General features: G+C 34.9%; 2 protein-coding genes across 6 annotated transcripts; both read left to right on the top strand.

Moving 5' to 3' along the window:
- The first annotated feature begins 2,470 nt into the window (after positions 1-2,470).
- LOC114301110 (putative GPI-anchored protein At1g61900) lies at positions 2,471-24,538 on the top strand. Of its 5 annotated transcripts, none has more exons than XM_028246027.2 (8): positions 2,471-2,802; positions 4,715-4,853; positions 5,293-6,147; positions 10,598-10,843; positions 10,969-10,983; positions 23,174-23,314; positions 23,480-23,527; positions 24,144-24,538. In XM_028246027.2, exons 2-8 carry the CDS (start codon positions 4,820-4,822, stop codon positions 24,212-24,214), a joined length of 1,410 nt encoding a protein of 469 aa, XP_028101828.2. In that variant the 5' UTR covers positions 2,471-2,802; positions 4,715-4,819; the 3' UTR covers positions 24,215-24,538. The 5 variants fall into 5 exon arrangements, 4 of the variants coding, with proteins under 4 accessions (XP_028101828.2, XP_028101826.2, XP_028101829.2 ...); XM_028246025.2 differs by having other exon boundaries at positions 2,480-2,802; positions 4,724-4,853; XM_082878385.1 differs by lacking the exon at positions 2,471-2,802 and adding an exon at positions 2,883-3,070.
- On the top strand, positions 12,293-13,857 carry LOC145795185 (uncharacterized). Its single transcript, XM_082878386.1, has 2 exons — positions 12,293-12,485; positions 12,639-13,857. The coding sequence occupies exons 1-2, from the start codon at positions 12,293-12,295 to the stop codon at positions 12,821-12,823; spliced, it is 378 nt and encodes a 125-aa protein (XP_082734512.1). The 3' UTR covers positions 12,824-13,857.
- Positions 24,539-25,835: the final 1,297 nt, after the last annotated feature.

The raw sequence follows: 25,835 nt of genomic DNA on the forward strand, positions 1-25,835 counted from the left end.
CAAAACTCAGCAAAACACTTTAAAATAGTGTAATTTGAAGAGTGTGTATGTTGTTTGTCAATTTGAAGCAATTCAAAGTAGTGCAATCAGAAGCAAAAATATATTGTTAAGGTCTGAAGAATCATGCTTCGAAGGTCTTGAAATTTCCATAGTCTCATGATGCATCGAAAGTGTCGAAGTGAAGTATAGAAGGGCCAACTGTTATTAATGGCTCAAAGACAATAACATTGGCATGCATTGTGACTAAATCAAATTGGTGATATTTTGCTAATAATTCACAATTTCAAACACATGCAAAGTAATCCAATTTCAAAACACGCATTAAAATTCAAAGCATGTGAAATTATTTTAATTATGTTTTGAAGCTTTATAAACTCTTCAAGCAAGTAGCTATTATGCATTCGAAGCTTTTAAAGCTTCTGAAATCTGCCGTGGCCACATTCGAAACAAGGTTTTGGTTTTTTTTTTAACAAAAATTGAATCATATTATATGATAAAAGAACCTTTGAATACGTGTCTTCCTTCAAATACCTTAATTAATTGCTAAATATGGTCTAAATTGATGTACAACTCTATATGAATTCGAGGTTTCTCATTTCGAAAGAGTTGCAGGGGGTAATGTTGGCACCATAAATAAATAAATTATTACTATTATTATTATTATTAATAAATTACAGGACACGTGGCACTCTTTTACTTATTTGGAGGTTATTTGAAGTTATAAATCATTAAAGACATGTGAAAAGATGATGGAGAATGTGGAGGATCATGAAGCATGAATTGGAGGTTAAAGGAAGTTATGAAGACATAAAGACAAAGTGGAAGATCATGGAGTATGAAGTGTGAAAAATGGAAGAATGTGGTAGTTATTAGGTAATTTTTTCCTACAAATGTTTGCCTATAAATAGTCATTCATGACTACATTGTAAAGATTCATAACTTAAATAAAAAACAATTGATTTATATATATATATTTTTGTCATTTATATTTCCTACACTTTATTTTCAATACTTCATTTTCGAAGTATAGAAGTAGAGGTAATTTTATGCATTTCATTTTCAAAGCATATGAGTAGAGGTAATTAATTATTACTTTGATTGTTCACTCAACCACCCCGATTATTCACTCAATCATCTTTCTCCGTCTCCCTCATTTTTTAATTTTTTTTTTCTCTACACTTGATAATTTTAAAATCCTCTTAATTAAGATAAAAGAACCGTCAACATAATTCCTTAATAATTGGCTAAATTTAATCTATAATTTTTTTAATCTTTTCTAATACACTTATATTTATAATATTTTTCTTTTTAGAAAAAAAATAAACCAACAGTGTTAAACAAGTCTTAATGGTCAACCCGTTTATACTCATACATTTTTCCTCTACCTCACTTGCACCTACTTTGCATAAACAATAATATTAGGTGATTCGAAATTTCATAACTTAAATAATTTTAATATTTTAAAATAATGTTATTTTAAATATAAAATAATATTATTTTGATACATTTAAATTATTTAAACCACACAAATTTAGATTGCCCTTTTTTTTCTTCTTCTTCTTTTTTTTTTTTTTTTTTTTTTTTTTTTTTTTTTTTGGGCATAGAATTGATGGATCCCAAATTTGGATGGATTCACGGACCCAAATTGTCAACTCGAAGTCAACGTGTATAACATTGTATTTTGATCGGTCCATAGCCTAGGATATACACTGATGTGGCAAAATTGGGTTAGGTGGACCCGTCTACTAGTCAGTAACTTATTAGAGAGCCGCTGCAAAAAGCCACTCCATCCCGAAAGGCGGAATCAGCATCTTCTCCTTAAGGTTTCTATTTGACTTTTTATTTATTGAGTCGTTGGATTTACTTTTAAGTTTAATTTGTTGGATTTACTTTTAAGTTTAATTTTAATAATTCATACTCTTTATATTTATTTGTTGAGTGTGTTATATTTGTAAAATGTTAAGTTGATTGGATATTAGAAAACATATGTTTAGAAAATTATTTATTAAATTTTTTTAAAAAATAATTTTTAGTTTAATGATCCGAACACATACTTTCTGATATTTGATCAATTTAATTTTTTACAAGTATAATATATTCAACAAATCTTAAAATATGAACGGTTTTAAATATCAAAATTGAATCTAAAAGTAGATCCAATGACTTAGCAAATAGGAAATTAAGGAATAACTTCAAGCAGAGAATCGTGATTCCGAAAGGTGAAAGGGAAAAGACTTTCTGACCCTGTTTGGTAGAGCTTATTTCCAACTTATAGCTTAATTTAAGCTATTTTAATGTATTTGGTTCAGCTTAATAATACAATTTATAACTTTTTGTAAGTAAAAAATTAACTTATTCTTTGAGTGGGGAAGGAGAAACTTAATTTATAAGTAAAAAATAACTTATCTTCATAATTATAAGTTATAAATTATTAGACTATAAGTTATAATCACTTTCTCACGGCTCTACCAAACGGGTCCGTCTCTCTCTCCACTTTATCCATCATTTCACTCTGATTCAACAGTCTCACATGAAGCCTCTTCTACGAAGCTGCTTTTAGGGTTTCTTTACGAAGCTACTTTAAATACGCATTTCATGTACGTTTTATAACTTCAATGTACATGTCTCCGAATCGATCGAGACCCCAATATGATACGGGGTTCTGATTTCGAACCCTAGGAATCGATAAATGACAAATGATCTGAGAAAAGTTTGGTCCCAACTGGGCTTTTTCGGCACGAAAAGTTGCATAGAATCTATCCGAATCAACCGTAACCCAATCAACACCTCCCTTACCTCCAGGTATGTCACCGCCTCTCTCTCCCTCTCTCATGAGCACATATTCGGTTTTCTTACCTGAGCTCAATTTATATGGATATTCTTCTTAGGTTTTCATGTAATCGAACACATTCTAGATTATGTGTGTGCGCTTCCTTTTTTTTTTTTTTTTTTTAAATTTTTAAAAATATATTTTACTATGGCTGCTGTAATAGTGTTTAGCTTCGGTTCTCTCAATCTCTCTGCTCTACTAGGTTATATTTAGGTGCAAGATCTTTAGTGGTATATTGATGTGAGTTGTTTTTTGTTTTTGGGTTTGTTTTATGAAGAATAATACAGCAAGTATGAGACTATGCATGCATTTCTATGATTTACTTGGCAGTGGAAAGGAAATTGTGGTCATAAATTGCATTTTGGAAGTGGTTTTTCTTTTGGGGAAAAAAGAAAAAGAAAAGGAAATGTGCAGAACTTATTTAGGCTTTGTTTGTGTTGGGTAAACTAGTTGTGGAAGTAATTTTGCTTCTTCACAGTTTAAGTTATTTTACCAAATTTTTTGAAGATATAAAAGTGATTCGTAGATTTTGACTATGATATATGTACTGTTTTGCCGTTATTTAATTCCTTAGAAACCTTTGACTGGCTGTGGCATCTTCAAAGATGTGGAGCTTGTAACACGAAACAGATCAATTTTAAGAGCATTGCCCCTAGAGTCAATCAAAAGATGCAATTGTAAGATGAGCACCAGATCATGTGGTAAATTAGCAGGGCTATGCAATTTATAGAGCAAGGGAGGGATTAAACGAAGAGTGCTGCTGCCCACACCTTTTTTCTGTGGACCGCTCACTTCTTTGAATTCCCACTCACCAAAATGGCTACCCACACGTTTTTTTCTTTGAACCCCTACCATAATCCAGAAAATATCCCTTTCTTTAGACTGCACCCCTACCAGCACCCAAGACCTCACCTCCACCTCTGGTCGTTGATGCCCCCACCGTTGGCACCCCGCTACCCCATTGGCAACCTTCTGACTGCAGCCACTGCCCCACTACAACCCTGTCCCCAACTCCCCCCATTGCACGACCCCTAGATTGTAACCCCCTACAGCCACAATCCTTGCCTAGACCCGCCATTCCTTTCGAAACCCTAGAGAGAGAGAGAGAGAGAGAGAGAGATTGCAAAGAATAAGAAGAATGGGGCTGTGATGGTTGAGGGGGCTGCGGGGGGTGGAGATCGCAACGGTGAGGGGAGGGGGTTGCGGGTGTAGTGGAAAGGGTTGAAGGAACCAGAGGGGGTGGCTGAGAGGGTTTTGGAAGTTGGGGATGGGGACAAAATTGAAATTTTGTATTAGGGTAATATTGTAATAGAAAAAAAAGAAAAGAAAATGAAGGGTGGGGAACTAAAGAAGAAAGGTGGGGGCTATTATCAACTCTCTTAATTGAAACATGAGAAGATGTACAGATTTTGGTGGGGGTTGATGTAACATTGTTAAACACATAATCGGGTATTTGGGTCGTCACTTGCATTCTTGTGGTGTTTCTCTCTCTTTGTAGTCCAATTGATGAATAGTGGGAAGACCATTTATGTGCACACTTGGAAGTTTTTTTTGTCATGGCTAAGTGAATTAATGTTTTTACAAAAATGGGTTACGTCAATACATAAAGCTTATTTCAAGAATGATTGTTTTGTGTGATGAATATGATTTCAATATTTTTTTGTTATATATCTTGCCTCTGTTGCTTCATCTATTGGACTCCGAACATTTGAAAGCAAGTTATTTTAGAGTCTGAACAGACTGAAGCACATGATACTCATTTTGTTTTATTTTTGCCATATTTATTGCTTTTTTGTGGACTTTTATTTTTATTTTATTATTATTATTTTTAATTTAATTTAATTTTTTATTTATAAATTTTGAGTTTCACCCGTTTTGTTGAAGTTGTTACAGGTGTTGGTATGTTGCAGTGACCTCTTTTTGGGTTTATCAACTACCATAGAGGTTGCATTTTGTGAATCTCCATGTTGCCAGAGGGTTAGTGGAGCTATGGATTGTGTAAAGACTGTTAGTCGTCTTAAGGGTATGTTATTAATAATGAAATTCATCATTAGGAGCCTTCTACCCAGTCATATTTTGGACCACTAAATATTAATTTTAGAGTGGGATTCCCTCCTTATCTCTTCTTATAAAAGATTGCAAATTATATGATTTTCTCTGCTGTTTCAGTTCATCAGAGAACAACTCTTTGGATCAAGAAATTTTAGTGAATTTTGAATTGCTCTTTGTTAGGACCATTGTTGGGCTGTCCAGTTGTGTGCTTAGTTATTTTTTTTATTTTATTTTTGAGTTTAATAAGGTTGCGCCCCCAACATCCCCCCCCCCCTCTCTCTCTCTGCAACTCTGCCAAACACACAAAAATGTATCCATGCATATTTTCTAGGAATTACAGTCTTGCATTATTTTATTTTCATATAATGAATTGCTATGGATTCTAAAGAACAGTTTATATCTGATTGCAGGTTCTCTTTGCCATTGGTTCCTATTTTTTACCATTTGGTTATCCAGTTTTCAAGATGTAGTGCCACTAGAAATGAAACCTGATTTGAATCGCATTTCTTTCGCATCTGAGCTAGCTAGCCCACCTCGTAGCGAACTCTTTCAACCAATTGAAATATCACCTGCTGTTATTCCACATTATCCTTTCCCTGGGGAATCTTTGCCACCTATGTACCCAACCTTCCCAACTACGTATGATCCAGTCTTGACTGGAAAATGTCCAGTAAATTTATCTGCTCTCTCAGATATCATGGACAAAACAGCATCTGATTGCTCTCAACCTTTGGCGGCTTTTGTAGGAAATGTTATATGTTGCCCTCAGTTCAGTAGTTTACTCCGCATATTCCAGGGATACTACAGCACCACTTCTGATAAATTAGTTTTACAAAATGCGACTGCTAATGATTGTTTTTCAGATATCGTTACTATACTAGCAAGCAGAAGGGCAAACAGTTCGATACCTACTATCTGCTCTGCAAATCCATCAAATCTGACTGGTGGCTTTTGTCCTGTGAGGGATGTAACCACCTTTGAGAAGACTGTTAATATGAGCAGGTTATTGGAGGCTTGCAGCACTGTTGATCCTCTTAAAGAGTGCTGTAGACCAATTTGCAAGCCTGCAATTATGGAGGCTGCACTTCAGATTTCAGCAGGGCAAGCGCTTATCAGTGATAATAAAAACATAGTTGGAGGGCCTAATCATGTGGATGCTCTTAATGATTGTAAAGAGGTGGTGTATTCATGGCTTTCTAGCAAACTCCCTCTAGATGCTGCCAATACTGCATTTCGAATATTATCTGCCTGTAAAGTCAACAAAGGTACAAGGTTTTAATATTGGGAAAATATCCAATAAGTCCTATTTTTCCCGTAAAATTTTCATTGAGTTTAATATTGGGAAAATATCCAGTAAGTCTTATTTTCATCATAAAATTTCCATTGAGCCCTATTCAAGAGGGCTGATTCATGTGTTAATAGGACTCTATGGAAATTTCATGGGAAAAGTAGGACATATTGGCAATTTTCCCTTTAATATTTATATGCTTGTTAGTGGACTTGTTATTAATATCGCATTTCCATCGTAGTTTGAAATCTTTACGATTGCATTTGCATGAACTCTGCCTTCCTAGTAAAGTGACCCAAGCTGCAGAGTATCTACTGGGTTGTAATGTTAAATTCAGAAAATACATAAAATGTAGGAAATATGGTATGGTGTATGGGGTGGATTTGGAGGGGCAGGGGCATGTCTATGATCTAAGAAGCACGGACACTTTAGGAAGTTAACGAGTCGTGTCCGACACTGACATAACATGACACTTATCGAACACTTCTCAACACTTAGACACACATTAAACGCACTAGGAGTTTGGATAAAATAACATGGAACTCAATAATGAAATAAAAACAATGTAAATTTATACTTATTCTTCTTTAGACTTCAAAAAAATATTATCTTTGACTTGAATATCATATATATAGATTAGGAAAAATTGCATTTCAGTGGAGCAGTGGGGAAAAAATTGCATTTTCATGATGATGCAACTCTACTGTGTGCATGGTGCAAATTCATTCATGTGCTTGGTGCAACTCTTCGTGTGTGTCAGTTGCACCAAAAAAAAATTTCATTTGTAGTGCAATTTTTTTCCCACTACTCCATGTATTTGCAATATCCCCTACATATTATGTATGACATATAACAAATATATAAAATTATAAATTTTGCATGTGCCCTCAACTTGTGTCTTACATCTTTATAAATTTTTATGTTGGCATATCCATGTTATGTCATGTGTCTGTACTTCTTAGTCAACGATTAACATAAAGAAAGCAATAATATGTCCTTTATTAATATCTTAACCTTTTCATGCCCAATTATTAATTTTCTTGTGCTAAAAGTTTGATTTGACTTTGGTCCTACCACTCCTAACACTCTAGATTGATGTGGACCAATGTTGGGTAAACTAAGAAGCATTGGCATGGAAATAGAGATGGGATATGGCGATTTAAAAAAAATTAGAAAGCAAACATGATGGTGAGCCTGGGTACTTCAAAAAACATGCCGTACTCGTACTGCGTACTTATCGGTATATGATATCTTGTATGGTACTTCTGCATACATACTGGGTATACGAAACACGTATCCAAATTTTTTCTTAATTTTTGCCGTACCCAGACGTACCTACTATATACCTAAGTTGTATCGTACCTCAGTTGAAACAATATTTTCTTTTACTATAGAAATAAAAACTCCTTTTACTAGACTTACTTTTTATTTTTAGTTTTATACTTAGCATGTTTTTAAAATTAAACTATGGTTTGTAAGTTATTTAATATATTGACATTTAATTTTGATTTATACCTTTACTTTTGGCATTAAGGGGGTGTTTAGCAAAGGCTTTTTTTGGCTTTTTGGGCTAAAATCTACAAAATGACAAAATAGGCTAAAATAGCCAATAAGACAATGCACATCAAACTTATAATCATTTCACTTTTTTTTCTCACAAATATCACATCTAACTACAAAAAAATCCAACCATCTTCCTAAACACAAAAAATTTTAGCCTACTAAAATAGCCAAAAACTAAAATAGCAAATTCCCAAACACCCACTAAATATTAATTGTAGGTTGAATCTTGACAAATTAAACCATTTAATTAATTTTTGCATTACTCTAAATTAAAAATAAATATTTTTTTTATAAGCGTACCAAGCCCAAGCTGTATCCGGACCTTACTTTTTTTGAATTTTATTGTATCGACGTACCCGTATCGTACCAATACTCATACTCCGCCCCATACCCATGCTTCATAGATGGTGATATGACAGAGAAAATTATTTGGTATGTTTGTGAATATGAATTTAGGGTATAGAGATAGGAGAGACATTGATGTATATTTGGGTGTATATTTGTTTTTGTTTTCCACTTTTTCCTCGCTTTGTTTTCATATATTTTACTTTTGACCACAAATCAATTTGCTAAAATTAAAAAATAATGGAAAAAGAAAATCTCACAAAGGTGTCCTAAAGCTATGTCCAAACACATGACACAAATGTTTGTGAAGTGTTTACAACGTGTCTTGCAAAAAAAATAAATATAAGAAGCTTAGGCATGCCATGTGGCATGTTTGACAGTTGGACATGTGTGTGTATACCATGGATGGTTGTTAGAATTGTACGAATCACGATTCGATTCATGCGATTCGATACAAGTTTTCAACATAAATGATTCAAATTGTGCTGTTGAATCGGAACTTGAGTGAATCATATGATTCAATTTACGATTAGCTACGATTCATTGCAATTCACTACGATTCAATCCTATTTCTATTTTTGTTTACATAATGCATGAAACAAAGTCGTTTTCACCAAACTATGAAGATATATAGAAGAGATTAATTAGTTATATTGATGTACGTGATTTTATATAGAAACATATATACAATTTAATCATACTAATAATTTATTTTATTTTAAACATTATATGTATTTTTATATGTGTATAAATATATAGATTTATATATCATATTAAATAAAATGAATCTTACAATTCACGACTCGATAAGATTCACGATTCACTATTTACTATTTTAGCAAAATGATTCACGATTTGATTCGCGATTTGACAACAATGGTACTATGTTGATGTTCGATACCCTATTGGGACACAGACACATTACCCATTTTGGAGTGTTCATGCTTCTTAGTTGGGTAATGTTCTTTGTTATCAGAATCTTACGATTTGCAATTCAATTCACGATTTGATTCGCAATTTTTGAAAATTGATACGAATCTATGAGTGAATCTATTTTGGGAGTGAATCTCTAGTGAATCATACGATTCACAATCGATTCACGATTTGATTCACTATTTACGATTCATGCAATTTTTGAAATTCTCGTGTCTGACATATTTTCAACACTTTTTTTCTCCATCTTTTCAGTGAAAATGACATAATATAACTTCTAATAGCATTTAGTACCAAAATAACCAATATATATACATGATTTGTTGTTATTTTAATGATCATGGAGTTTTTAATAGGATCCAATCAAATTCAATCAATCCCAGCATGTTTTGAACCATTTATCATTTTTTTTTCTTTAAAAAATCATAATATATCTTTTAAAAATATTTAAAATTAAAGTAACTTACACCATGAATTATCTATTGTTATTTTATTAAATTAAATATAGTTCAATATTTCATGGGTTAGGTTAGTTATACCTTTTAAAATGTTTTAGGATTTAAAATAAAAGATCCTAAATAATTTTTTCTTATTATTTGGTCATTATTACTTGGAATGCTTATTGTCTAAATTTCAATATAATTGTCAAATTATTGTTACTTTGAAAATTGAGAGTTTTTCTTTATTTACTGTCTTTATTAAGAATAGTTGATAAGAAATATCTAAAAAACAAAAAAGGTAAGATGACAATCTTGCATAGGAACCTTTGTTAACTTCTTACTTATTAAATTATGTGATCATCATTCAAAACAACATTTTCATTGAGTTAAGTCTAAATATTTCATATTCAGAAGATATATTTAATATCGAAGTACAGATTTATTTTTCTTAGTAATTTAGAAAAAGTGACCAAATCTTTACGATTTACGATTCAATTCGATTCGCGATTTAGTACGAGACCATTTCGATTCACGATTCGAATCTCGATTTGGCAATTATGGTAATGTCTATTAAAGTTAAAAGTTCGAGGCGACATTGTGAATTGAATATTGAGGTTCTATGTGATCCTAGGCATCATAGTCATCTCATTGTAGTAATGATCATTATGAAATAAGATTTGGAAATGAGCAGAAAAAAAAAAAAAAATTACTGGTTAACATTAGATTTTATGCTAAATACCACAGTTGTAAGGCAAAAATGTCTCCCATGCATATACAAAAGCTATCATTGAATAATATAGAGTGGGGCTGTATAGGAACCCTGCATTTTTGGCCAAGAAAAATATAGAAGTTGGCTTAGAGAGTTGTTTATTTGACTTGTTTCACTCACTCAAGTAAGCATATGACTCCAAGTGCACATAGTATTTTGAAATTCAGATTTATCCCAATTCTGCTTTGCATCTGCTGATCGGTGAACTGGATAGGAAGTATGGGCCCCACCTCAGTGAATTATGTAACTTGGGGATATGCTTATTGAGAGGAATGTGGTACATAGTCATATAGATATACTTTGCATGCTCTATTGTACTCTCATGATGGTTTTAATTGGAGATGGTGTCTTATGAGTGGTGACGTTTGGTTGTGCAGTTTGTCCTTTGGATTTTAAGCAGCCATCAGAAGTAATTAAAGCATGCCGTAATGTAGCTGCTCCGAGTCCTTCATGTTGTAGCTCATTAAATACTTACATTGCGGGGATACAAAAGCAAATGTTAATTACGAATAGGCAAGCCATAATATGTGCGACCGTGTTTGGGTCTATGCTCCAAAAGGGTGGAGTCATGACTGATGTTTATGAGCTTTGTGATGTTGACTTGAAAGATTTTAGTCTCCAAGGTAATTTTTTCTGTAATACTTATTTGTTTTTAAAACTTTAAATCTTGTCTTATTACTTATTTGTTCACTGCATCTGATGTGGTGTTTTCTTGTTTTCTGGATATGTTCTTTTGGCACTGGAGCAGCATATGGACAGCAAGGTTTGTTATTATTTTTTGTTTTTTTCATTTATTCTTCCTTTTCTCCTTGAGCTCTCTTTTAATATTTTACATTTGAGTTCTGTTCTAGTGTGAATTAATGCATTTGTAACATTTGTATGCTATTTTTATGTATACAAGATATATTAGATTTTAGTTCCCTAAGCTCAAAGTTGGAAATTAAGACATGACTATTTTTGGGGTTGTAAACATTGTATTTCTGTGTTGATCCTTTGTTAAATTCCTTTAGAACTATCAACTGGGAGATGGGTTAGTTATTTCTTTTTCAAGGGATTAATGGAAGTTCCTTGGGTGTTCTAGATAATGTAGTGGTTCTTGTGTTTCCTCATTTATTTAATTTGGGTATACCTACAACTACATTTATGGTGGGTAAAGGTAATGGAAAGCTTGTGTTAGAATAATATAGTATTATTTGGGTTATTATTTTGTAATTATTTTATGCCTTAGGGCTTCCTTGTAATTATTAAGCTTCATTAATACAAATAGGAGATGATATCCTAATCATTTCCTAATCTTTGTATTCTCTAAAATAAACATGGTATCAGAGCCACAATCCTAAACCTTAAACCATACACCACACAACCACCACAAACCTGCCGGAGTTAGCCCTAAGTTGCAGGTGCCCAGTCACTGATTGGTCACTATTGATAGGCCTTCTGGCCTAAGTCGACATCGGTGGTTTTGGCCAATAGGCCATCTTGCCTAGTCGAACCCCTTGTTCACTGTCGCAGGTCCTTAAGTCGACTTCTGTGGCTCTGTCGCCTGCCTTGCCGACTTCCATTGGCAGTCTCTCAGCCCTAGCCGACAGCCCCGAGGCTCTCTCTGGCTTCCTTTGTCTCCCTCTGTCTCCCTCTGTGTCATCTCCCTCTTGTTTGACTCCCGGTGTTGTCTCCCTCTTGTTTGACCTTCTGCTACGACGCTCTGATGAGGTATTGACCTCGGTTTTGTTTGTGTTTTCTTATTTTCTTCTCTAAAAAAAAAATAAAAGGAAAAAAAAAAAATTATGAGTGTTTATTCTTTAATATTCTTAGTGGTCTTAGTGCTTACTATTCCTCCATCATCTTTCGGGTTTGTGATTGGCACTAGTTTTTGTTGAGGGTTAGGTAGTATAGTATCCATGGTAGATTCTACCAGTGGGTCCATTACTTCTCAGACACCTAAGAGTGAGAGTTCTATTATACTTACTACTATGACTGATAATCCCAACCTAAAATCACCGCCTCTCTATTCAATGGTCAGAATTATCTAGCATGGTCAAAGTTTGATTATTTTTTTGGCGAGCCTAGAAAAGATGGGGTATGTTGATGGCAGGATACAGGCACCCAGCACCACGGACCAGGGTTTTGATCAATGGGAGATCACCAACTCCCTGATTATGGGTTGGTTGATACATTCTATGGCCCCAGAGATTGGGGAGGGTTATCTATCTATGGATACTGCACAGGATATTTGGGAGGTAGTGGCTACTACTTATTCTCGCAAAGGTAATTTCTCATAGGCATTTGAGTTGCGCCGTTCTATTGAGAACTCTATTCAGGGGGAGTAGACTATTCTTCAGTACTTTACCTTCCTCACCAATGGCTAGAAACGTCTTGATCACCTGTAGGATTATAAACTTGTTTGCATTGTTGATTCAGTCGGGTACAGGAAGTTCATTGCACAGGAAAGGGTTTTCAAATTTCTGGCCAGTCTCAATGTGGAGTATGATTCGATTCGGAGTCGAGTTTTGGGTATGGACACTCTTCTTTCATTTCCGGAGGCATTCGCCTATGTGCAGAATGGGGAGTTGCCGGTCTACTATGATGTCACCTGTCTCTACTGACCGCTCGGCGTTACTGTCTACCTCTAGAGATGGCCTCAGTCTGACTCCCATCCCACCGCCTGCTGCTAAGGAGTCTGTCTTCTGTGATTACTGTCTCAAGCCCTGGCATACTCGTGAGACATGTTGGAAGCTTCATGGGACTCCATCGGGGGGTAGAGGTGATCGGTCTGGTTTTAGAGAAAGTTGGTCAGGCCATTCTAGAGGACGTGGCTCCCACCCACGGGCTCATCAGTCTAGTGCCGTTGATACACTTGATTCTACTTTCGCTTTTGTCGGCCAGGCTTCTGATAGTCTCTCTGGCATGACTACTCATGAGCTTGGGGATGTTCTGCGTCACTTGCTGGACCGCTGGTCTTCTACTGCCCTCAGTACATCTTTCTCATCGTTTGCTTGCTCAGGTAACTTAGCCTCTTCTCCTCGTGTTTTCCTGTCTCATAAGTCTTTGCTCTGGATTATTGATTCTGGTGCCTCCGATCATATGTCTGGATCCTCTGATCTTTTCTCTACCTATAAGCCCTCTTCAGGTCAGGATAAAGTTAGGATTGCAGATGGTACTGTTTCTTCTATTTTTGGGAAATGTTTGTTCCATGTCACTCCTACTATACCTCTATCTTCTGTTCTCCATGTTCCCAATTTTTCTGTTAATCTCTTATCCTTGAGTCGTATTACAAAGAATTTGAATTGTAGAGACTTTTTTTTCTTGATCATTGTCTTTTTCAGGACCTTGTCATGAGGAGGACAATTGGCAGTGGTAGTGCAGAAAATGATCTCTACTTCTTGGATCAACCGAATAAGCTTGCTTATTCTCCACTACGAGTCCTACTACCACCGATGATATATGGCTGTGGCATCGGTGTCTTTGGCATCGACGTCTTGGGCATCCTTCTTTTTTATTTTCCTAAGCATTTATTTCCATCTATTTTTTTCTAACAATAATGTGTTTGAATTTCTTTGTGAGTCTTGTCAACTTGTAAAACAACACAGAGTTTTTTTTACTCCCAGTTTTAATAAAAGTTTAGTTCATTTCTCATTAATACATTTTGATGTCTGGGGTCCATCTCGTATTGTGTTTGTGAAAGGTCATCGTTGGTTTGTTAATTTTATTGATGATTTTTCTCGTTCTACTTGGGTGTATCTCATGAAAGACAGGAGTGAGGTTTTCTCTATGTTTCGTAAGTTTTATAAGATGATTTGTATGTAGTTTAGGCCACAATCAAAATATTCCGTTCTGATAATGGAGAAGAATACATAGATTTTGGGTTAGGGCAATATTTTTCTACTCATGGCTTTATCCATCGGACCTCTTGCACCAATACCCCTCAACAAAATGGGGTGGCGGAACGCAAGAATCGCTATCTTCTTGACATGGCTTGGTGTATGTGTTTTTCTATGAGTGTGGCTCGGTCATACTGGGGCGACCATGTTCTCATTTGTGCCCATCTTATTAATCATTTTCCTACCCAGGTTTTGCAAAAACAAGCACCTCTTCAAGTCCTCCTAGGTTCCCAGTCCTTGTTTTCTATGCCTCCCAAAATATTTGGTTGTGCCTGTTTTGTCCATAATCACTCTCCTACGCGTGGTAAGTTGGACCCTCACTCCCTCAAATGTGTTTTTCTTGGGTACTCTCCTACTCAAAAAGGGTATAAGTGTTACCACCCTATTTCTCGTAAGTGGTTTGTGTCCATGGATGTCACATTTTTTGAGTCACAGCCCTATTTCTTGTCCTCTCTGGTGTTACAGTCCTCCCTTTAGGGGGGGTCCTGGTGTGAAGTGATTCCTATGGTGGAACCAGTTATTCTTGCACCACCACGTCCTACTGGGACTACAGAACCCAATGTCACCAAGGATAGGGAAGGGCAAATTTATATTAGGGACAAAGACAAACAGAAGGTTAACTAGATACAAGAGACCACTTTTGCTCCTCCACTGCCATCTCCTGCTTTTGATGAGAGTTTAGGTAACTTTGAATCTCTTGAGTCCATTAATCTTGATGTTCCTATTGGCAAGAGAAAGGGTGTGAGATCTTGTACTCAACATCCTATCTTAAATTGTGTTCTACTCTCATTTGTCGTCCTCATATAGAGCGTTTGTATCAAATATTTTTTCTGCTAGCATTCCTAATCATTTTCAGGATGCTCTTGCTACCTCTGAGTGGAAACTTGCCATGATTGAGGAAATGAAAGCGCTTAGGAAGAATGACACTTGGGAATTGACTGAGTTATCTAAGGACAAACGACCTGTGGGATGCAAATGGGTGTATACTGTGAAACACAAAGAGGATGGTTCTATTGAGCATTACAAGGCTAGTCTTGTGGCAGAAGGGTTCACTCAGACATATGACGTTGACTATCAGGAGACCATTGCACCCGTGGCTATGATGAATTCAGTCAGAGTACTTCTCTCTCTAGCAGCTAATCTAGATTGGCCACTTTATCAGTTTGATGTAAATAATGTCTTTCTCCATGGTGACCTCGAAGAAGAGATATATATGGACATTCCTCCTAATTTTGAGGATCATCAGACAGAAAGCAAAGTATGCAGGTTTTGGAAGTCATTATATGGTCTCAAACAGTCTCCAAGGACTTGGTTTGAGAGATTCACTCAGTCTAGGCTTAAATATGGCTTCAAACAGAGTCAGGCAAATAACATATTGTTTGTGAAACATTTCTCACGTGGTAAGACTACAACACTCATTGTTTATGTAGATGACATAGTTCTTACGAGCGATGATAGTGAGGAAATACCTCTATTGAAGAAATATTTAGCTAGTGAGTTTGAAATCAAAGACTTGGGGAGCTTGAAGTATTTTATGGGAAGTGAAGTTGCTCGCTCCAAGGATGAGATATTTATCTCACAGAGGAAGTATGTGTTTGACCTGTTGAAGGAAACTGGGATGCTTGGTTGCAAGGCCTGTGACACTCCACTAGAACCCAATAAAAAATTGGGGGATGATGAAAGAAGAGCAGCTGTTGGTAGGGGGAGTTATCAACGATTAGTGGCTAAGCTCATTTACCTATATCACTCTCATCTTGATATTGCTGTTGCTGTCAGTGTGGTTAGCCAGTTTATGCATGCTCCTCATCAGATTTACTTCGAGGCTATTATGAGAATTTTGAGGTACTTGAAGTTTGCTCTTGGTAAGGGTCTTTATTTTTCAAAGTATAATCATCTTCGTGTGGAAGCCTATACAGATGCTAACTGGGCTGGATCAGTAACTGATAGGAGATCGACTTCAAGGTATTGCACCTTTGTTGGAGGCCACCTAGTTACTTCGAGGAGTAAGAAACAGAATGTGGTTGCTAGGTCAAGTGCAGAAGCTGAGTTTAGAGCTATGACACAAAGGGTGTGTGAGCTCTTATGAATCAAGTTATTGTTGAGTGATTTAGGTATTGATCAAACGGACTCCATGGGGTTATACTATGATAATAAGGCCGCTATCAACATTGCTCACAATCCAATTCAACATGACTGGACAAAGCATGTTGAGATTGATCGCCACTTCATTAAGGAGAAACTCACTAGTGGCATAATATGTATTCCTTTTGTGCAGTCTGATGAACAACTTGCTGACATCCTCACCGAGGGGAATTGGGAGCAAGTCATTTCATGACATCTTAGGCAAGTTGGGCGTGAGAGATATATTTGCATTAGCTTGAGGAGGAGTGTTAGAATAATATAGTATTATTTGGGTTATTATTTTGTAATTATTCTATGCCTTAGGGCTCCTTGTAATTATTAAGCTTCATTAATATAAATAGGGGCTGATATCCTAATCATTTCCTAATCTTTGTATTCTCTAAAATAAACAGCATGGTAGTCTAGAATTTAAAAGGTAGAAGGAAGTTTGGCATCTTGTAACATTGGAGACAGTTGGAATTCAATTGAATCTAAATGTGATCATTCGCTACATTTTTGGACAGTTTATTCCGAGATTGACAAAGTGGTTAAGCTTTGTTAGTTTGTTATATGGACTCTTCTATTTGACCAAAGCAGTGTTTTTAAAAGCTCAAAGCGCACCATGGCACAAGGTGAGGTGCATGCTTCACTAAAGCAAGGCTCACATTTTTAGTGAAAAATAGATAAATTAACGTAGACTAATAATTCAACTTCGACATAAGAAAAGTGAGAGAATTCACAACTTGTAATAAGAACTAAGGCAAATTGTAGAAGAATTCCCAAAACTATGGAAGTTCATATTTATTCCAAATGCACAATTATCAACATTCAAGAAAACACAAATATTCAAAAGCACCAACATTTAAGTTTAAACATCTCTAAACATTAAATGTAAATTAAAGAGCTACATAGGCGTGCCTTTTACAACACTATTCCAATGGATATGGCAAAGTTAAGGGTGTGGAATATGTGTTTGACACCCAAATTCAATTTAGACACTCGGATCCTTCAACTTTTTACAATATTTGGAGAATAAGATACTCCCATTTGCTAGAAACGAAACATTTGGAATCTCTAGCATAGATGAGAGGTAAAAATTTCACATTTTTTTTCTAAATTTTCTTTAATTTCAAGTACATATCTACATAATTTACAACATTTTATCTTAAGAATATTCTATAATATGTAATATTAGTATGTGTCCATAAAGAGTCCCCATATTGGGTAAATACATATCCCAATATGTTAAGATTTAAGTTTATGAAGGTCTGATGCTTATACCTGCACCCATACCCATTACTTGTACTTGAGTCCATGGAAGGAATAATAGGGTTCTGGAGGAAAATGGACATTTAAGTGTTAATTGCAACAAGTTAGGGAAGGAGAAGAAGAATAACGAGGATGGTCTAGGAACCTCACCTAGGCTGCCTATGGTCAGGTTGCATCACGCATCTGTCTATGTTCAGCTCATTGAATTGAAAGAATATCTAAATATTTACAGGCTGCATTAACCATCCTCTTTTTGCATTTTTGATTAATTATTCTTGATTTCCTTACTAAGAAGCATGATGTGGATTCATGACATGATGTGGATTCATGACACGATGCGGACACATTGACGCATCAAGTTTTTAAAAATGCAAGACAAGGCACATGGGTTACAAACGAAGTATAGAGTTTTATTTAGATGTAGAGGCGTTGTGGGATAGGGCGGGATTTTTGGCGTCCTTTTGGGCATCTGTGTCTCCTCCTTTTAAAGGAGTTATGTTTGATTTCTAGGGCTTGGGTTGTTGTTTGCCACCTCTAGTGCTAGGAGTTTGTGCTTTTTGTTTTGACTATTCTGACTGCTTTCCTTTTCCTTGTTAAGGACTTCTTGTCCTCTCCCCTTTTTTCTTTTTAATAAAATTCTTTGTTACTACTCGATATATATATGTCATTAAAAAATAAAAAAAAATATAACACAAGACTAATTTCTAAAGTTTAAAGGAGGGATGAATAGATATAAATGTACATTGTTTCTGTTGTCATTAGATCTCTATATATTTTGGCCAAAGTTGTAACGTGTTTCATGTGTATCTAAGCGATGGACAACTACGGCCCCAAATATTCGAAGCATGCCAAGTCTCTCTCTCTCTCTCTCTCTCTCTCTCTTTTTATTTTTATTTTTAAATAACAGGACACATTTGGATTTGTGCTTGACCTGTGTTGGTGTCCAACACGGACATGCCGCCTTCTTATAAGTGCCTCTGCTTCTTAGTTTCTTTAAGCCATGTTATCTGCAATATATAAAAAGAAACCTAATACATATCTGCATCACAAGATGATAATGACTTATTCAAACTTCTAATTTTCTATCCCCTATTATGAAGTTCTTTTCTAATCTTATTTGCAAAGATATTTATTAGTGAGGTAACTATTGCTTGCTGAGATAAACCATACCTACTTTGGAAGCTTAAAACAAAATCTGAGTCCCACACCATGCAAGTAGACTTTTTGGCCCAAAGGAAAGTGTTTATATTGGTTGATTTTGGGTTAAGTTACAATTGGTTGCATTCATTTATGTTATGAGTCAAGTGTATTTTTGGTAATTTTTAGCTTCGTTGGACCGGGTAGAATGGGCCAATATTTGTAGTATGGGTTGAGTTGTATGGGTCTTATATGTGATCTATGAGAGGTCTTGATTTTTCTAAATAGTCAAATTTTATTCAGTGTGTTTGGTTTTAGTTTTTGAATTCAGTTTTCTAAAAATTCAGTTTTTTTTTTTTTATTTTTTTTTTATTTTTTTATTTTTTATTTTTGGTGAATATTTTAAAAATTTTAAGCAATTTTTTACTTTTTTAGATGCACCTTACTTAGATATATCTAAATAATAAAATATTTGTGAAAACATATTTTAAAAAATTAATAAATATACAAAAATACGAAAAATGTACTGAATTTTCATTTTTTTTTTGTATTTTTAGTATATAGTGATTTTTTTATAGTTTTTTTTCACAAATATTGTACTTTTTAAGTGTATTTATATTAGGTGTGTCTAAAAATTAAAAAAATTACTTAAAATATTAAAAAAAAGTCATTGAAAACAAAAAAATAAAGAAAGTAAAAAATAAAATTTTTTGAAAAGTGTTTTTTGAAAACCAAAACCAAACAAGCTGATTAGTTTTCCAATCTGAAGTCTTAGTCTTGTCAATGAAGAGATGAGTTTAAGAGAATTTGTGTTTGTGTTTATGTGATTCTTTTAAGTTCTTGTGAGGGTTTTTTTTTTTTCCTTCTCTTTCCCTTCTCTTATTATTATTTTTATTTTTTTTGGATAAGTATAATTCATTAACAAAGAGGCACTAAGGGAGTGCAATCCATAAACAAAAAGGGCTGTACCAGCTGAGCATCAATGACTGCTGAAAAGTCTCAACAAAATAAAAAAAAAATTATTTTCTTTTCTTTCACAAGAAAACATTTTGTTCTCAGGTTATTGTTCATAATCATAGCCCTCGAGTCTGGCCAAAACACTACTAGATCAAGTTGAAATTATTCCTGGTCCTTTACCTTACAATTTGGCCTTAAATTCACAAATACCTGCTGTACATAGTTTCTGGACCTTACAGCAAGAACTTTTTTCAATATCCACAACCTACCTTGGATATTGAAATTTCCAAGGAACTTCGAATATGGATTTGCAAAGGGATCAACACAACTAACTCGAGGAACTTAAACTAATCAAATCAAATAAAATCAGTACAGATTTAATTAACAATTAGCGTAGATCTACGTATTCAACTCCATCACTAAAAATTGCAATAAAATGAAAGCTGACAATCTCACAAGAGATGAGCAATTTTAACATGGTAACCCTCAATTGAATTCAATTGAGGAAAAAGCCATGGCACATTGTTGGAGAATCAAGCACTATGAAAATTGAGTGATTACAAGAGTTTAGATGAGTCCACGTTTCTCAGATCTGATGACATCTTGCCGAGTCCACATTCATCACTCGTGAAGCTTGAACCACCTGGCCGGAATCCACCAACTATCTCCCAAATTGCCTTTGAGAGCCACCGAAGGACTTCCAAGATCAAAGTATGAAAGGTTTGAAGTGTAATGAGCCTTGAAGTGTTCAATCCATCTCCATAGATCCGTAGATCTCTTCAGAAGAAAGGATCTTCAAAATGATGATTTTCTTCTTAAGTTGTGAAGCCTTCTGGAGTTTTGGAGCAATGTGCCATCAGTGGCTTCCACAAAGTCCATCGACTTTGTCACATCTGCTTCTTCAAGCAATATATTGAATTTGTGCAAATAATTCAGTCTCATTGTCAAACTTAATTTCTCATCTATTGTGTGGCTAGATTAGTATTATAGGCTTTGGAAGCCTAAAGTGAAGGCTACGGGTCACATGGTCATCAAGAAGCCTTTTTGGTCCATAGGGAAGTGTCCATGGTAATGTTTAGGTTATTTATTCACATTAATTGTAAACTAGTATGTTGCTGGACAATTTTTATGTTATTATATCATGGTTTAGTAGTTAGAGGCTATGGTACATGGACTCGGGTACGGGTGTATATCCAAGCGTCAGACCTTCATAAATTTAAATCTTAGGATCTTGGGATATATATCCAAAATTGGATACAGGCTATGTTACACGGACTCTTCTATTTCCACCACAATACCCGTGTCCACCGGATATGACATTGGTAAGAATGTGGGATATGTGTCCGACGCTCGTACCCAATTTAGACACTCAGATCCTTTAATTTGTGACAATACATGAAGAAGAAGAAATTCATTTTTGTTAGTAAAGCAATATTTTTAGCCTCCCACGTGAATTAGATATAGAAATTTCATATTTTTTCTGAATCATATTTAATTTCTAATATATTTCTACATAATTTAAAACATCTCATTTGAGAATATTATATAATATGCAATATATACGTGCATATGACGTGTCCCTGTACCTATATCCAGTGTTACATGGACTCTTCTATTTTTCCCAAAATAGATGTGTCCATTGAATTTGACAAAGGTAAAGAGTGTGGGATATGTGCCTGACACTCGTACCCAATTTTGGGCACTTGAATCATCTAATTTTTTACAATGCTTGGAGAAGAGGAAACTCACATTTGTTAGTAAATAAACATATCTAGGATCACATGGATAAAAGAGAGATTCAATATTTTTCCAAAATCAACTCTTTTATTTTTCCCAAAGTAGATGTGTCCATCGAATTTGACAAAGGTAAAGGGTGTAAGATGGGTGCAAGATATGTGTCCGAGACTCGTATCCAATTGAGGAACTTGAATCGTCTAATTGTTAATGTTTGAAGAAGAAGAAGAAACTCACATTTGTTAGTAAATAAACATTTCTAGGATCACATGGATAAAAGGGAGATTCCATATTTTTCCAAAATCTTATTTAATTTCAAGTAAATTTCTACATAATTTACATCTTTAGCTTATCTAAGAATATTATATAATATGCAACATATACAAGTGTCCATGACACATTCCCGTACATATATCCAACTTTTGGATACATATTCAAATACCCTAAGATTCAGATTTATGATATCCAACTTTTGGATACATATTCCAATATCCTAAGATTTAGTTTTATGAGTTTAAAACTTGGACACGCACCCACACCCGATACTAGAACCCAAGTCCATGTAACATAGCCTAAAACTAAGAGAAAACGTTAATTCTACCATGTTAGCCCCAATTTTGACTTCAAAAGAAACTGCAGCTAAGTAATGTGGAGTATGCGATGCTAACAAGAGGCAAATGGCGAACGTACTATATGGATTGCTAGGGATCTTGTACAACAAGAATCTGATTCTCATGTAATGTTTTCTACAGGTTAGTCTACAGCTGTTGTAGTTTATATCTATATTTATTAAGATTTAGGTGTCAAGCCTTATATTTTTGATATTGTAGATTTGCTAGATATGGGCTCGTGGTAGGGGTCCATGGTTGTACTTTACTCCAGATGCAGTATCAGGTCTTCACATCTAATCTGTAGCATTTACATAATAGTATTTTAGTAAGTTTATAGTTTTCTAGTTTTGGAATCATAGTCCTCATTGTCAGTCCATAAAATAGCTAGGCACCAAGAGTAGTTAGAAAATAGGATCCTATAATTGTATGTGTCATAGGGTTAGGGTTTTATGAGGAAGAAGAAAGTTTCTAGGATTTCCAGACTTAAAAGGCAATTTTGGGCTTGACTTTCAAAAGTTGCGGCGAGGGCTGCCAACCAGCTCTGATTCACACATCTAATTTAGAAATTAAGAATTTCTGATGACTATAAAATCTTCTAGATTAACTAGGACTCCAACTAAAAAACAAATAACATTACTTGACCCAATTTATAACCCATACATGTCCAGCAATTCATGAAATTACCAAAATACCTCTAAGTTGGGCAGCCAACTAATGTGAGCTTATAATCAGGCTACCTAGGGTTACTACATGGAATGAAAAAACTTCTTTTCATGCAGCGTCCTGAGATTTACCATCAATCTTTGGGACAAAAATAAATTAGGGATGTAAAAATTTAATCTTTACTGCAACTTTTGGATGTATATATCTATATATATTACATAAACCATTATACCTCTCAAGTATCTTAAAAAAATATGAATTCTCTGGCATGCCTTTGCAACTCAAAACAAAATGTGTAAACTTTTTAGTAAAACCTTATTATGTCCGCATGCATTGAAAGATAGAACTATTCTAGGGTATTATTTACTGAATGAGTGCACTGCTATTGTGTTAGTTGGAGTGATATTATGACTTTCTAGCGTGCACTGTTAACACCCCTTATTTCAGTATCTAGAACATGGAATGTTTTGAGTTAGTAATAGATTTTAGGTACTAATACCTGTTTAACATTTTAAAGAAAATGTTGTTGTGACTACTGCTGGCTTTCTTCTCTCTTTATTTATTTATTTTTGTACAACTGCAGGGTGTTTGCTTCGCAGCTTCCCTGCCGATGTGGTGTACGACAATTCAACAGGCTTCAGTTTCACATGTGACTTGAGTGACAATATTGCAGCTCCATGGCCTTCGTCATCTTCTATTACATCCTTGTCTCTTTGTGCTCCTGGTAAACTGTGTGGGAATAATCATATTTATCTATTTATTGCATAGGTGTAGGTTTTATGGATACAAAAAAGTAGAAGAGCAAGAAATGACGTACTGGTTCTGTGAAGGGTATATTTTTGGTTTGTTTTGACAGCCATGTTCTAATGGGGTACTGCTAATTTTGCAGAGATGTCATTGCCTGCACTACCAACATCAGAGACTTTGGGAAGTCCTGGTATGTACCATTGTCTGTTGTGGTTTGATAAATAAAGTCATAACAATAGACATAAACTGGCTTGAGATATAAATGAAATGGGTAAAGGTTATTCACTAAAAGTAAATAAAAGAAAATGCAATATAATGCTGCTGCAAGACTTTTATGTTTTCTTCTGCCAAAACATCCTCCAGTGCAGGGGAAAATAAAGTCTTTCCGAAGTGGCTTTTGGAACATCCCATGGAAATTAAATCAGTTACTTCACATTGAAATTTTTTGCATGGCATTATTTAGGTTTCTAGATAAAGACATTATTTTCATTGTGCATTACAAGTTTTGGTGATCTGTTTGTATTTCTGCAGTGCGCTCTCTGTCTCTGTCTCTGTCTCTGTCTCTGTCTCTGTGATTTCCCCTTAAAATGATGAGTTTTCCAGACTGTTGACATGTGAAGATTTACAATTCTGTATTACTGCTGAAAATGAACATGATAAATTTCTTGAGCAGTGTTTTGTTGGTGCAATATATATAGCTTTCTTTTATGATGCTCCTGCACATGTTTTGCTGCAATTTATTAATATCTTTGTCGTCAGTGTCGTCAGTGTCGATGACTAATGACTTCAGCTTATTTGTGATGCAGGCTATCGAAGTGGAGTTGAATTCCTTGTGCCCATTTTTTCGTTTTTTGTTTTCAGTACATTATTGTACTGAAAATTTAGCTGAGGGGGGATCCAGTTTGAATTAGAGGCTTTCTGAAAGGGACTTTTTTGTGTGGCCGGATTCCATCATGTATATTTTGAGTTTCCTCTCATGTATAGCAGCAGCTGTTCTTTTTGGGTTATTCATATTCTTGATTCATGTTAGTTCTGGAACCTGTTGTGGGTAGTGGTTTTTGATGTTTTGAACTGGAGAGAGGTCTGACATATGTATACCTGCTGTAGCTTTTTAAAGTTGTGGGAACTTCTACGCCGTAGCATTGTGCATTTAGTACTAGTAGTATCAAACTGTGCTTGCAAGTAAGCCGGCTTTCATATACATACAGATGTTTCAATTGTTTATGCCAGTCAGTAAGTCTGTTTGGCTGAATTCCCAAAACTGAACCTGCTTGTGAAAGTGGCATGAGAGAGCACTGCACACCCACCACGTGTGAATGGGTGGGTCTCGTGTTTTATTGATCTGTAATCTGGACATCTTGTTCACCTCTCTGGAATCTCATCACCTGTTTTGTTGGCCTATGGGAAATTTTAGTCATGGAGCAATTGGTACTTTGATCGATTGTACTGTTACAAGTGGTTAAAGGACGGTAATGATTGTGCTACTCAAATCATCTGGTTTTAGGGTACGCTATTACAATACCTTAAAAATGCTCTGGACCATTAGATCATTTCAGCTAATTTGTGACGGCCATAGCGGAAGCCATTAACAGGTCCAAAATTAAACAGTCGACAAAACTTCGTTCTCGTCTTTGGTCCTTTCGTCATTTTGTTTTGTCCAAGCTTTCTTATCAATCCCATTCCTGGTCTGAGATGAGTTCGACCTCGAAGTGGCAGTAGATAGTGATTGCAAACAAGATGGCAGTAGGTACCTCTGCTTATACATTCTACGGCTTAATGGATTCGGATCTTCTTTTAGGTAATGTTTGATAGCATGATTCAACTTTTAAAACTTAATTGATTAAGTGATAATTAAATAAGTTTATTTAATAATTATAATTGATATCACTTATAAATTTAAGTGACTCTTAAAATGTAGATTAAAATTTTAAAAAACATTAAAGTCATATAAAACTTATTTAATTTTTACTGAATTTATAAATATTAAAATGTCAATAGTAAATACTATTATAAATTTATCATCACCATCATTACCACCACCACCATCATGTTACTGTCATCACTATCGCTACCACCACCACTATAACCACCATCATTATGCCATCGCTACTATTACCACCACCACCACCATGCCACCACTACTACTATCCCATTTCTATAACCACCACTGTCATCGTGCCACTGCCACTACTACTATCCCCCTTACCATCACTACCATTATGTCACTCCACCACTACCATCATTGCTACCACTATTTCTACCACTATAATGTCGCGCCATCACCACCACCACCACCACCACTATGCCACTGCCACCACTACCATCACAATATAAAAAGTAAAATATATAATTCAAAAATAATAATTTTCAAATTTAATTTTATAAATACCAAATAATTTTATTTTTAATTCAATATTTAAATTTTTATTAAATAGTTTTTTAACTTAAAAAATTCAACACTTAATTTTTAATTTTTCAATTTTGAGTTTTATCAAATA

Source organism: Camellia sinensis, chromosome 7, assembly GCF_055761805.1.
Source record: "Camellia sinensis isolate YWXY chromosome 7, ASM5576180v1, whole genome shotgun sequence".
Lineage (NCBI taxonomy): Eukaryota > Viridiplantae > Streptophyta > Magnoliopsida > Ericales > Theaceae > Camellia > Camellia sinensis.